The following is a 15,457-nucleotide window of genomic DNA, read 5'->3' on the forward strand; positions in this document are numbered from 1 at the left end:
AATTTAATGCTTTCTTTAACAACTTAAGGTGATTAAGAATTTGAAATGCTGAATAGATTTCCACCTACTATACATTTAACACCATGATATAAAGTGTACAGTCAAGTCAAATTAAATTTAATTCTCATTTAGACATATGCAGTTTTCAAGAAGTGAAATGGAATTTCATGGCAATTCTAGGTAAAATTTGATTCTGCTCAATTCCTTTTGTCAGTCATTCTATTCCCTGGTTTCTGCTTTGAGAAAAACGCTACTAGATAATGAAAATACTTGAAAGAAAGGCTTGCAGACAGGTCAATCTTCTTTTGAAATGCTCAAATGGAACTGATATAGTTCTTGTTACAGATTCTCTGTGATATCGTGCAGCCTTCTTCAATTCAGTTGAAATTAGTTCTCTCACTTCATAAGCATTGCAGACATTAATGGTACTACTCCACCTTTCAGGTGGCAGAACAGATTCATTTGATTCTACTCTGCTTGTCTCTGGAGATATGATCCCCTTTCCTTTAAAATACCTAAGAACACATGTTAATGTACTTTTTAATAAGGATTGGGCTTCCCGAATAGACAGAAAGCTTCTGAAGTATTTGCTCCTACGCCAGTTCAACTGCTGATCAGGTAGGCATCAACCATTTTTACTCAGCAAAGGTCACTTGACTGTGGAGCTTTTTTTTTTTTTTTTTTTTTAATCAGTAAGATTTGGCATACTCTGGAGATGGTGGCAGCTACAACTTTTCAGTCAAGCTTTTACTTGGTAGTAAAGTCACTAACATTAAGATGAACAAGGGAATTTGCCATTCTGTTTATTCATCGTGGTGCGTAGACTACGTTCTCACTTATGTAAGTGGCCAGAAAGCACAGTAATAGCAAATAACATAATGAAACACTTACGTATCACACACAGTGGCTTACTTCTGAAACAGTTCAGCTGCTTAAAACTGTCAGAATGAAAGAAACTTGACAGTTCTCATTCAGAAAACTGTGGATATCTTGTCACAGAGAAGAAAGCAATCTCTGTTCCAATTAAAAAGCACTCTTGAAACATAACATAAAAGATGATATAAAGCACATTTGATGCTTTATTTTTACACAGTAAGTGAAATGGGAAAGAAACTCTACCTGTTTTATAGCTTGTCGTGCCAAGAATGCCATCTGCAATGGGTTGAGCTTTATTGCTTGCCTTGGTAGGTTCTGATTTTGGGGAAATCTCATCTGTTGTGCAGGGGGAGCTGCACCATTGGACTTAGGGCTATGATTCTGAAAATGAATCAAACGTGGCGGTGCCTGCATGAAGAAAAAACAGTTCTGTAAGTTAGATGACACTGATTCAATGTTCCAGACTTTTTTTACTGCACTTAACTCTTATACTTAATGCAAACAAAGAGTACTCCTATATTTAATGCAAACAAAGAGTATCACCTAGTTTATAAGAAAATTAATGCTAAAAACAAAACCTAGCATGTGGTTTTGAATTACTCTGATATAACAAGTGCAGATGCATTGCAACAGCTAGTGAGAGTATTTCAACTTTGAAAGTTATATAGGACAACCACAGTTTCATCCAAAAAAAATAATGACAGATTCATTTTATAAGCATTTGAAAAAAATTCAATATATATAGCTCAGTAGTGTATATCATCACATACCATATGATATATTTTTCTCAACAATAATAGGCTGAGTATTACCATACATTCTGCCAGTCAAGTATAGAATGTCCATTCAATTCTCAGTAAAGAAAATGTTCTCTAACTCTTCTATATAGCTACCAGCTGAAGACAAAAATCTGAAATTCTGTATTTAAACATCATTGTTTTTCTTTTTCTTCTCTTTCTTCACTTTCTCCCTCATCAGTGAAAGGCTGCATAAGACTTCAACTCTAATTAAGCTTTGGCCACACAAAGTTTCTCCCTACAATGGTAAACAGCATCTCCATAGTCCTTCCATGTCATCCAACCTCATGTCCAGTGACCATACACCTTCTTTTTCCTCCTAAGCTCTAGAAGAAGATCCCTGTGCAGCCCAGCCAATCTTCTGCACCATCTGCACAACTTCCAGCATTTTGGAATTGACTGTTCCTGTGATCTTAAGAGGTGGTACTTAAAAGTGACCAGCACTGATGGACCCCAATGCCTTCAAAAGCTTTTTCATGCAGTTTCCCTTCTTCCTTTGAGCATAGAGAGTGAGAGAGTGGCTGTGGTGGAATTCAGCTGCCCACCAGGACAAAACCACCACATATGGGAAAGAAAAATCTTCTTTGGAAATTGTCATAGCTTACCTGATGAGAAGCAGGAGGCTGCTGCACACTTCCTGGCATTCTTGGGTTTGGTAAACCTACTGGACCTGCTCTGCGCTGAGCTTGCTGTCTCTGAGCCATGACTTGTTGCTGCATGTGCTGGAGTCGGAGCTGAGCCAAGTTTATTTGCATTGGGAACTTAGATAGCTGATTTGAAGGTAAGCTGCCTGGTGGCTGCAAATTTGTTTCTGTCACAGGGTTCTTGGGCATGTGTGGTGGGGTTTCTTTATCTTCAATTACCAGAGAACCTGGTTTAAAAAACATAAATTAAATGAATACTAAAATATTGCAATTAGCAGAAATGCTATTTTTACAATTTTAGATTTTTGATATCACGAGGCCATCATTAATTATTATAATGCAAACGATGGGTAAACATGAGACAAAGGACTCACTTCATATTGTTTTCCTACAAAAACATGGCTGTATTTTATAATGCAAAAAAAGGAGATACTAGCAAACTGTCTTGTGCTACAGCATCCTCTAAGAGGTAAACTCTAGACAGCTGCCCTGGCCCCTCCAAAAGAGCAAGGAAACAAAGTTTCATTCATAGAGATGAGAGCATTGCTATCCAATCATTTGATTAAAAAAAAAAATCATAAGTATTTTCATTTTTAAGTATTATAATACTTAAAAATTTTGTGATTTTTTTTTTCCTCTGAATCACCACAATGGAATATGCAAATGATACACAAACCACCAATTTTAGGATGTAATGGCACCTCCAGGAGATGTTTCCTCTGTTGATTTAGAAGGAAATGTAACTAGACAGGAAACTTCTAGACATTAATGCTGGCTGAAAGGCTTTATCCAAAGAGATCCACAGGGCAGTTCTACAAAGCTCTTGAGTAAAAAGCTGGCTACCACAACCAAGAAAGATGAATTTCAACAGAACTGAGTTTGCTTTACAGTCAAGGGAAGAGTATGCTGTTTATACAGGGAAAAAAAAAAAAAAAAAAAGAAAGTTACTTAGTTTAAAAAAGTGATATTGTTAAGCTTGCTAAGTCCTGTTGGTGGATAGTCCTGTGGTCTGTTTAGAAAACAGGAAGAATCTATGTCCTTGTACGGAGTAGACAAAGGAAGTTTTGTAAAGTCTTTGTATCAAGTAGATTAGGGAAGTTCTGCTTTGAATCAGCTAATTTTGTTAAAGCAAGTATTGTGCAATCAAGGTAAGAAGCTAACTGAGCATGTGTGAAGATTGGGTTCAACCAGTGAACACAGTGAGGAAGGGTCCTGAGACCACCACAAAAAGACTCAGAAAGTGCAGGGAGGCTGAACCTAAAATTAATGATTTTAGGGGAAGTACCGGATACACGTGTGCTGCCAGAGGAAACCTTTGCACATGTAACACAAGTAATGTATATTAGCTGAAGATCTTTTGTTCAAGGCAAGCACAATTAAGTGGAAGGGTCCCCTTCTGCATTTGGTGCTGAGAATAAAGAATGGCTGCTTTCCAACATTCCAACTTGAGTTTCATGAGGGACTGATTCATGGTAGCAGTCTGACAATCCCCATCATGGTAGTACTTGACATCACCCTCTGCCACTTCTCTCTCCATATCTGCACATCTCTACAGATCCTGTGCAGTCTAGCCTGACTCATTTTTGAAAAGGTTATGCAAATGAGGAAGCAATGCAATGTGCATTATATATTCCATTTTTCATCCCAAGGAGCAGCAACTATGAAGAAAGCATCATTATGATTCCCTTGCTAGGCATGTAAGGGAAAAAAGATGTGCATACATACGGAATCAGCCTAGGCTAGCCAACACACTGTAGTGGAGAACAGGACAGAAAATTAAGATCAGTCATACTGTTTTCGTACTGACACTTTAGTAAATTTGGTGTTGCGTACATTTTAATTATGGTTCGACCACATCAGAATCATTAACAAAAATATTAATGAAAATGAAAAACCTTACCAACCTATAACAACTCTAGGCAATTAATTTCCCATAAAACAGATAACTTGTGGAATTAAAAAAATATTTCATTTTTTTAATTACCCTCCAAAATACTTAGTGCACAGATGCCATCACACTGTCAGTAGCATGCAGCCTGACTAGAATTCAAGCCATTCCTGGAGTAATTTATTTACTGTCCTTGTTTCAGCTGAGATAATCTTTTTCATAAAGGCTTGTTTGGTGCTTTGTTTTGGATTTTTGATGAAAATAATTTAATAATACACAGATTATATACTTGTTGCTGAACAGTGCTTACACAGTCAAGAATTCTTCTGCTTCTCATGCTGCCCTGCCAGTAAGGAGCTCAGAGTGTACAAGGAGTTGGGAGGGGACCCAGCCAGGATAGCTGACCCAAACTGGCCAAAGGGATACTCTATCTCATATGCTGCTGTATGAGACTGAAAAAGTGTTTGTTGGCTCAAACAAATAAACAAAAAGATGCCTTACAAAATGGAGCCTTAATGACTGTACAAAGAAGTTGCTGACTCGAACAATTAGTCTTAAGGGCTGTCTGAGACCGAAAGAGCAGACCACTTCCTGACTCAAGTTGGAAGCTGTAATATCTATGGACCCTCACTTTATGGAGGCAGAGTGATGGGATGCTTATCTTCACTTCCTCTCATGGTCCCTCATCTCTGACAAACATCAGAAAAGGAAAGCGGGGATGCACAACCACCCGAGATCCTCTTGGAAAACTCCTGAAGCTTCTAGACGCAAAGGGGTTGCCACCCCAAGTCTCAGATGGACCAACTAGACTACATAACCATGAACATGTGCATTAATCTCTGTCAACTCACCACTCACGGAACAAGACAACAGTTTCAAGACAATGCTGGACCAAGGGGTGGTGAAATATATCTACCTTTAAATCTCTTTTTCTTTCTCTTTCTTCTTCTCTTTCCTCTCCATCTTCTTTTACTCACTTTTCTTTAGTAGCTATTGTCTAAATTTGCCTTCAAGTAAACTGTCTTTATCTCAACCCACAAGTTTCTTCACTTTCACCTTTTGGATTCTCCCCATCCCACTAAGAGGAATGATATGTAGTATATGGTAATATGTGGTACTCAGCTGCCTACTGAAGGAAAAACAAGAATAAGGTATCCTTGCAAAATAAGGAGAAATTTTGGAAGAACAAAGGAAGGACAGGGAGTCCCCATAAAACAAGATAAAGTTGAGAAGAAGAGATTTGGTCATAAGGATCTGGTTATACAAACTTATCTTGCAGGAATATGGCAGGAGATGCTAGCTTAGCACCTAAATCTTGTGTTCTTGCTGGACAGAACAAAGAAAGAGAGACTTTAGAGGATACAAAAATAATTCCAGTTGGGCAAAACAACAGAAACTGGATCCAGGGGCTACCCACTGGGGGGATGAGCAGATGATAGGCAAACGGAGAAAAATGTGAACCTTGATTACCTTAGCCAATGGGGAATGGGGGAAGGGCTCACAAGCGCTGGGGTACCCAGGTAAAAGGGTACCCCAGTGCTTTGTGAGACCCCATAAGGGTTTGCCCCAGTGAACTCACCCTTTATTCGAATAAAGAAAGCTGAAGACTCTCCCCTTTGTCTCTTTTTGGAATAAAGAGCAGAAATTTTCCTAATTCTACTGTTTGTACCTTTGTACGTCTGTAAGGCTGACAGCGCATTCTGATGAAAGGCAGAAAAGGTTCAGGTTCAATAGGTATCTCCCAAAGAATTCTATACATAATAGAAAAATAAAAACTGTCCATTAAGATAGCAGTAGAGAAAGAAATGGCAGACAACAGGAATAAAAAAAAAAAAATTGTAGGGAGATCTTTGAGCTTCAATTGCTGTTCCCAATCTGATGAGTTCCTAGGATGCTTATTTCCATTAAACATAAAGGCTTTTAGGTAATCACATATATGGACTACCTGCAAAGCTTCCAGATTCTGGGGTTCAGTAGAGACATAAAACCCTAGCAGTTTATGGTTATAAAACAAAAATAAAAATACTGATTTGGAGATCAGAGAAAAACTTCCCAGAAAGTATCAGAGTACAGATGCTAAAGTTTTATATTGCAATTCTGATAAAAACATGCTTTCTTCTGAAGTGCATTCCTAACTTCAGGAAAGAATATCTTAAAAATAGACAACTTGTCAAAAGTATTGTCCTCTTTCCTGTTCTATTCTTCTGTTGCATTCATCCCTTCTCAAAGGCTTATTGCTTATAATGACAAGGAATATGGGTTTTTTAAAATGTTATGATGCTGCTAAGGGTATCAGTTTAGGAAGATTGGATTTAATTAAAAGAATGTGCTGTAAGATGCAGGATGAGACTGTCTTCAGGAACTCTTCCTTAGGTTATAAAGTAAGGTTATATAATGTGTTTTTGGCTTCAGAACATAGATAGCATGTGCACTGTCCAGCAAACTGCAAGTTGCTACTTTCATCGTTGATGGAGTAAGGACCTCGAATATTGCAAGCATCAGTATCTGGAGGGACTATATCTACTACCCTGAAGATAAGGAAGGAAAATAAAGTTAAATTGAAGATGGAATGGCCCTATCAGGTCATGTCAGAGAAATCACATTTAGAGAGGAAGCAAGCACCTAACTGAGCATAACTAGGGTCAAAAGTTTAGGAGCAGTGAAGACTATCAGCCTTCCTCCCCCAATCCTCAGACAACCACCAAAAGGACCCCAAGGATGACTGTGAATGCTCTAAGGAGGAGGGTCTTATGTTAATCAGCTCTAAGAAAAAGATAATGACTTTGAGAAAATATTTAGCATATGTATGAAATTCTGGGAATAAATATGAGAATGCATGAGCATGACCAATAAATGTAATCTGCACATAAGCCAAGGTACACATATTGGTTGGAGCTATCCCCTATGTGCCCAGTGATGCAATAAAGAACTACCTGCTGGATACAACTCATGGCCAGGTTAACCTACTGAGGTTCTCAGAATCATCATCATCACGTCACATTCAAGCAAGGGACATTTGTTAATATTTCATCAAAAGTATTCATATATAATATGTTTTCCACACAACATTTTAAATGTCTTCTGCAGTGAAGTAAATGATTCTAAAAAAATAAAATAAAAACAAAGAACTGACAAAACTTTATCACACCTAGATTGAAAATATTTTGAGCCCAGAAGCTAGGATCACAGTGAAACTGGATGGTATTGTTAGTCACTGGTGAAGCATCACACCTCGCTCGGAGAAGATAGCGTAGTCGATATGTAATCTAGAACAAGAACAATACATAAGATATTCCACTTCAGTTAAAGCCATTAATATGAACTGCTGAAAACAAGCAAACAAAAAATCTTCAACAATCCCCCAGAGAACGGAGGTAAAAGAAAAGTTTGTCCAAACAAAAATTAAAAAGGATTAAAAAAACCAAAGTAATCAATTACTGCATAAAGGCAAGTATTTTTTTCCCCTCCATAAATGCATATCTTTCCACAAACTCAGTTATTACATAACATTTACTTGCAGGCAAAGAATGGATTCATGTAACCATTGCTTCTTTTTTTCCTCCAAATCTAAGCTAACTTATTCATTAAAAAAAAAAAAAAAAAAAAGCATTCCATCCTCTTGACGACAAGCATCATCAAAAGAGAATTTTCCTTAGTAGCAGATGCAAGGTCTTTTCAGAGAGCTTTGTCCATTACAAGCTTGTCATACTTTCTTTTATATATTTCTTTGAAAATTCTCAGATATTTTCACATTCTTCAGATTTCTTGGTTCCAAAAGACTAGACTATGATTGGGATACACAGGCAGAATGCTGGAACAAATCTGAGTTTATCTAGCTTCTAGAAAGAGGATTTTTTTTTTGCAGATATTTCCTAGGAATATCTAACACAAATGTTAATTTAGAGTAACACACAACAGATACAGAAAAAGCTTATCAAGTTTCACACTTCTTTTGTCAAAATTTCATTTTCCTTTCAAATATTTTTCTTACATAATAATTTCCTAGAAAAGTCCAAGAGATATATTTGGTCATATTGCCTAAAAGGACACCAATTATCTTTTACATATGAATTTTATATGAGTTTCCACTTTGCTCCTACATTTTGTTTCATTTAGGCAGGTCGATTTTAGACCAGATACAAAACATTTAGCTTACACGACTTTTTGTATGTTTGTTTTTAAATGACTACTTAAAGCACACTACTACTTCGAATATAGACCTCCTAGTACTTCTGTACACTGCCAGAAACAGTTATAATAAACTTGAAAATTTCTATTCTCTTCACTCATCACAAATACTAGTCGCAGAAAAATTTTGTCATAGCTTATTCCATATATTCTTTCTGTGTGCAAACACATATATTACAAATAAACTCAGAGTTAGGTTATCTCCTATCAATAATGACAGTAGTCAAATATGTTTTGCTTATGATAGAGGATTAGGCAAGGAAACTGATGCCTTACTGAACTGTTCAGGTGTGTTATTCCCTCGAAGCACAGGTATTACCTCTAAACTATAATGCTGAATTTAAATCTGCTGGATATTCCTCCTGTGTGTTTCATGTGGTTGGATATTCCTCAGTAGAGGTCTTGTATGCTCCTCTATGTGTAACTGTTCAGGAACACATCTTACAGATGTCCATGGACATAGTTATTCAGACCCCAAATAACTCTGACCTTCAGCAAAAATCTGAAGCTTAAGTTTTACCTGTTCCTTTGAAAATTCTCTCTCATTTGCAGAGGCTTTATGGGCTAGGATGGTCTTTTTCTTAGGATTTATAATATTTACAATATTAAGACACCTGCAACATAAAATGTTTTCTCAACCATATAGCAGAAGTCTATGTGGCAACACTAGGCAATTCTAAACAACACGACTTAGTCTAATGCCCTTTTTCTCCATTCAGCTAAAAAAAGTTACTTGCTAAGGCTGTATAAAATAAGCTCAGTGAATTTAACCACTTGAAATAGGTTGAGAAAACAGCCTGCAGCATTTTAATGGGTATCAAGCAAACAAACAAACTCATGCACACACACCAACAGATTCTCAACTAGGCAATGAGGCAATAAAGACAAAAAGAAAACTTGTGTTCCAATTATAGGAAATTGGAAGAAGATGATCACCTCTCCTCAACATTAACACAGATTTTCTTCATCTGGAAAGTACAATCTAGAAATGCCTGGATAAATGATTGATAGTAATCTTTTTTCTTTGTTTTTAATTTCAAGGGTATTCTTCTCTTTGATTGGTTGTTGCTGTTTTTCAGGATTCTTCATCACAAGCAGTCAATGAGATCACGCACACACGTGTGTCCTTACAACACTGAAATACTTAGTTCCACAGCGGTTTGCATAAGAAAGCACACGCCACATCTTCACTTTTATCAGCTTAACAAATCAATTTTTGAAGACTTTTCACAGAAGATGACTCTAACAGAACAAAGCAATACACTACATTAAAGACTGGATATCACGCTTTAAGGTATATAAATACCCTCTTTATCTAAACTCAGAAGCTGTAAAACATACTAATAAGAACCTCATTAATAATTCCAGACATACAGTAATTTTGCCCAGTCTTTCATGGCTTCAAGGTCTTCACTTCAGAAAAAAGGAGTTAACGCAACTTCTGAACATCCACAACAATACTATGGTAGAGCAACAGGAGACAATCATGATGAGTTAAGCTAAATTATAACAAATACTCTACAATTATGTTTTTGAGAGAAAACCAGGAAAAACTGATATACAAATATTCCAAGTAGTATGAAGTCATTAAAATGCCTAATCCCTTGCTGTCAAAGACAAATGTGTGCACGCATGTGACCCAACTAGACTATTTAAGGAAAAAAAGAAATCTATCTTTCTCGTCTTACCAAGCGTTTACTGTAGAGTAGAGCTGTGCTGCTTCCACTGGAAACTGCCCATTTGGAAAAATTCATGGCATGTTCCAGCTGTTTAGAGAGACCTGCCACTTCCAGTTGTTGTTGCATAAGTTTCATTCGATGCTCTTTTGCCAGAGTCTGTAAGCAGAAAATTAGTTATAGTCAAAGCGTTCAACTTACAGCTGAGACACATTAACTTTCATGTTTGTGACTCAATGATCGAGGGATCTCTCTTAGCTATTCTAAAAAAATACTTCCCTACACCTTGACTATAGCTATCAGTCAAAAAAGTCACAATATTTATTCAAGATATCAAGGTTTTGCATGTAGATCTTCATTTTTTCTGATGACACATTTTCATATATATATATGCCTATATGTATACACACACAGTTTTTTAAGCGCTCATTTTCTAGGCATCAATTTTAAACAATCTCCTTTTATTTTCTATTAGATTGCAGAATTTATGGAGTTCTGATGAAAGACTTTTCATGCACGGTGCACAGGATAATGACCTACAAAAGCATGGAGGAATAAACCAGGTTCAGAGACAACCTTGATTATTAATATACAAATATTTATATATATAAATGTATATAAAAGACACGATTTACAAAGAAATAAAGGATCACGAATAAATGAATAAATAAGTAAACAAATACGCTTGCTCAAATGGCTTGTGTGGGACTTCTCTCTGCTTTGGAACTGCAATAGGACATGTACAAACAGCTAGTGCTAGAAATTGATTTCAACCATCACCAGAAAAAAAAAAGAAAAAGAAAACTGGCTTTTTTTTCTTGTGATAGACTTGAAATTACCTCCAACTGATGCAGCAGAGCTTTTCCTTTTTTGTTTATTTCTACCATCAGTGTAAATATGGCAACTTTAATATCCTGTTCCACCTGCTTTTGATTCTGATTCATCTCAAGAATTCTGCAAGTAAACGGTATAGAAAATTATATTCTTTAGGTCATAAACCCACCCTTCAAACAGAATTTTAAGTTTCTTTTGTGCTGCTGAGACTACAATATTCCTTGATCATATGCACCAATTAATACATAAACAATCAGACACTTTTAGTCAGGAAAATTACTAGAAGAAACAGAAAGAGCAAGTACCAGTGAACTACATAAAATTAATCCACTGGTGACAAGTTCTAAAGACCTAGGTCTGTAAAACCTTCATCAATGACACCGATAATGGAATTGAGTGCACCCTCAACAAGTTTGCAGATGACACCAAGCTGAGCGGTGCAGTCGATACATTGGAGGGATGGGAATCCATGCAGAGGGACCTGGACAGGTGGAGAAGTGGGCCCGTGAAAATCTAATGAGGTTCAATAAGGCCAAGTGCAGGGTGCTGCACTTAGGTTGGGGCAATCCCAGGTATTTAAACAAAGTGGGGGAAGAGCTCCTTGAGAGCAGCCCTGCAGAGAAGGACTTGGGGATCCTGGTGGATGAGAAGCTGGACATGAGCCAGCAGTGTGCGCTTGCAGCTCAGAAGGCCAACTACATCCTGGGCTGCATTAAAAAAGGGGTGGCCAACAGGGAGAGGGAGGTGATTGTCCCCCTTTACTCGGCTCTTGTGAGGCCCCATCTGGAGCACTGTATCCAGGCCTGAGGCCCCAAGAACAAGAAAGATGTGGAACTCTCAGAATGGATCCAGAGGGGAGGTCAGTAAGATGACCAGAGGGCTGGAGCATCTCTCCTATGAGGAAAGGTTGAGGGAACTGGGCTTGTTTAGGTTGGAGAAGAGAAGACTCTTGGAAGACCTTGTTGCGGCCTTCCAGTACTTGAAGGATGAGTATCAACAGGAGGGGGTACAATTGTTTGCAAGGGTGGATAGTGATAGGATGACAAAAATGGTTTTAAACTAAGACAGGCGAGATTTAGGTTAGATATTAGGAGGAAGTTTTTCACACAGAGGGTGGTGACGCACTAGAACAAGTTGCCCAAGGAGTTGTGGATGCCCCATCCTTGAAGGCATTCAAGGCCAGGCTGGATGTGGCTCTGGGCAGTCTGGTCTGGTGGCTGGCAAATCTGCACATATAGCATGGGGGTTGAAACTAGATGATGATTGTGGTCCTTTTCAACCCAGGCCATTCTATCATTCTATGGTAAAATTATAGTTATTATATTTATTTAGTTAGTTATATTTAGTTATTTCAGCAGTAATGCTCAAATTGGTAACAGGGCGTAGTCTTACATCGTGAAAAGCACTGCTAAAAGACAGGGGATAATAACACTAAGATGTTGCAACAAAGAAGAATGGTTTCTGCTCTTTTTTTCCATTTCTGCTATCTTAAAGACAGGCAGAGGAAAGGGAGGAAGATTTCAAGTTATACTCAGCATCTTATACTATGTTGAATCTTCCTGTAAGTGCTGAAGAAGCAGATACAAAGGACTACTGCTGCATGAGTTTTAAAGATTTACTCCTCTGCCACTTTTGCAGTACAGAATGAATAAAGCCCAAAGAACAAAAGTATTACATAAATCTTCAAATGTGTGCCACAAGCATTATGAAAACATGAGTCATTATCTCTCACTTTCTAAGAGGGATCTACACTAAAAAAATGAGCGCGCTGATGATGAATATAAGATCGCCTCCTGCACAGTTCATTGCGTAACTTGTTTCACTGCACCCAAGTTACTGCTCCCACAGGTTGAGCAGAAGAGTTACTTAACGTAAGCAAGCACGCGAAGAAGACACCCAATGCAACAGAAAACTGAAGGTTTTGGAAGGCCAAGAAAATCTTACAATTTTTCTTTCTGGAAGCATACAAGGACTGAGGTACAAAATCTCCTAATCTAAACATTTCAACAAATTACAGTGTACATTAAAGTTGCAATCTGTCAGTTTCAACCTCAAAATCCAGTACATACCTGTTTTGGATCTGCTTCCCCGTACATTTTATATATTTAGTCTTCTCCATCAGTTTAGTGATTAGAGTCTCAATGATCACTTTCTGATTCTGAAAAGCTTCTTCTATAAACTGGTACCTATAGTAAAGAACCAGTGAGTATTTATATTGCCAAAGGTAGGATATAACAAAAAGCAGAGTGCCCTACAAAAGGCTTTGTTACATGAAGAAAGATGCTGCTCAGGTCAAAAATTTGACTGCCATTATGGAGGTATAGGTCAGCAAATGCTAACCTATTTTATTTACAGCATATTCCTTTTAAATTTTGACTTTCTGTTTTTAGAATTATGCTATTCGTAAAAATGAAGGGATACTATGTGACCTTGTCACAATTCTGTTGAAAGAAAAAATTAATGTTGTGCTGTAGCTATTACTCTAAGTGAAAGAGAACATAAGCTATTACTTCGTGCAAGATAAGGATGTAGAAGCAGAAGAAAGAAGAGACTGCTGAGTCAGTAAAGTCAGTAACACTAAATCAAGGAATTGAAATCAGCAACAATTTGTGGAAAAAAAAAGAGGAGACGTTCTGAACAGGATATAAATTGTAAGAGAAGGAGAATTTAAGAGGAAGACAGCAATTCAGCAAGATCAATATTTAGTTGATTCCAAGAAGCAAAAACGGACAACACTCCTCCACCTACTGATGTCTGTCTGCCTTGTCAGCCAAGCACGTTCATTGGGTGGTTACATTTAGAACAGTGAACATATTAATGCTTAACCTATGAGCACATCTGTCCCAGGCCAATACTGTTATGTGTTAACAGAAAATCACTGTCCTATACCCAGGAGTTGTATATTGTTCCTCTTTTCATCTTCCACGGCCAGTAGGAAATGATCAAAGAACAGAAACCTAAAATTTGAATGTTATTAAATAGCATTCTCAAAGTACAGTATAGGTAAACTTCAGATTTACTTTTCTTTTTTGAAGAGCTCTTCATAGAAAAATTGCCCATTTGCTCCCTTCTAAACTTCTTGGGTATTGTTTGGTTATATAAACATCTTGTTGAAGGACAAATGGAAAAAATACATATAAGCATACAGTTACATAACAGCCTCTGTGCCTTCTAAGGTCTCTCTGAAAAACTGCACAGCAACAAATTCCACCCAAATATATTGTCAGTAAATAAAGGTCTTGTTCTTAAGCCACCAGAGTAAAAACTGAAAGAATTAGGTTTAACTCCAAACTATCATGCATTTGCCAGTCACGTTCTTTTAGACACAATCTATTTTTTTCCTGATCAGAAAATTTAATTTTTCACCCAATTGAATTGTATATTGCTACAGCCACAATTAACTTCAAGTTGTCTTCCTGCAAGCAAGCTGTATAAAACATTGACTTTGTTTTCATACCTGTGCTCTTTGTGTTCTAGTAACTGACAATCTCGGCAGGTCAACTTGTCACACGTTTCACAGTATAGCTTCAGCTGTTCCTTTTTGTGGAAAGGGCAAAACACAGGTCGCTGACTGGTCACACCAACTGCCTCTATTGATTATAGGAAGATGTCAGTCCAGATTCTTGAAATTGTTATAGATTTGCATTATCATGTTTTTCCTTATCACGCTCCTCATCTATATGCTAACCAGAAGTTACTAATGTTTCTTCAGGAGCCCACTGTAAGTGGGTTGGAAGTCTCAGTTCTTGTAGTAAATATAAATGAGCATAGGAAACACCATCACATGTTAAAAATGATACCTGTTCTTCTATGCAATTTAATGAGAAAAAAAAAACTTTTCTTATGACTTGGGCTGTATACTGAGTTCATGAGGATTATACAGCTTGTAATGACAACTGACTTCACACTGCAGCCCTTTCTTCACTGCAGACCAGGAAGGTCACTTTTCTGTACCCATTCATTTGCTTAATTTAATAAAATCTGCAGCGTGATTTTCTGATCTATATTTCACCGACATTACTTGAAACTGACTAGCACTCAGAGGAGAACTTGATATTCCCATTCTGCCTTCCTATGGCATTTTTCTCAGCCAATTACGTTCAAAATAAGTCATACACCACTCTTGTCCTTTCCACGTACATTCAGCAGTCACTTCTGATTAACTAGTATGAAAGTGGGATGTAAATACAGCACCCAAAATGTACTATACTGGAAACAGAAATGATACATCCTGTCACATATAAAATCCACAGAAATTGACACTGAGAAGTGAAAAATAAATACATGCATTTATAATAACAGAAAATAGTTCACAATAACAGAATACATAATTACAAGATCATCTATGTCCAAAGGACTTACTAGAACTTAGACTGAGTAGAACATCTGTCAGCACCCTATCACTTTCATAAGTGTCCTAATGTTGCTCACAAGACAAAATGAGCATAAACTGAAACAAAGATGGTTCTCTGTAAATAAAAAGTACAACCTTTCTCACCATGAGAAGAGTCAGGCATTCACAATGAGAACACTCAAAATTTCTTACAGGCTGTA

At 37.2% G+C, this 15,457-nt stretch overlaps 1 protein-coding gene across 3 annotated transcripts in view; it reads right to left on the minus strand.

The window, feature by feature from the left end:
• TRIM24 (tripartite motif containing 24) overlaps positions 1 to 15,457 on the minus strand; it is a 57,046-nt gene that overhangs the window by 13,622 nt on the left and 27,967 nt on the right. For all 3 annotated transcript variants that reach the window (XM_085228469.1, XM_085228474.1, XM_085228485.1), the window contains 7 exons: positions 14,361 to 14,493; positions 12,973 to 13,089; positions 10,909 to 11,023; positions 10,082 to 10,228; positions 7,354 to 7,471; positions 2,279 to 2,544; positions 1,120 to 1,284 (listed from right to left, as the gene is read on the minus strand). In XM_085228469.1, the coding sequence (XP_085084595.1) occupies positions 1,120 to 1,284; positions 2,279 to 2,544; positions 7,354 to 7,471; positions 10,082 to 10,228; positions 10,909 to 11,023; positions 12,973 to 13,089; positions 14,361 to 14,493 (1,061 nt within the window). The remainder of the gene's footprint in view (positions 1 to 1,119; positions 1,285 to 2,278; positions 2,545 to 7,353; positions 7,472 to 10,081; positions 10,229 to 10,908; positions 11,024 to 12,972; positions 13,090 to 14,360; positions 14,494 to 15,457) is intronic.

Source organism: Meleagris gallopavo, chromosome 1, assembly GCF_905368555.1.
Source record: "Meleagris gallopavo chromosome 1, MGAL_WU_HG_1.1, whole genome shotgun sequence".
NCBI lineage: Eukaryota > Metazoa > Chordata > Aves > Galliformes > Phasianidae > Meleagris > Meleagris gallopavo.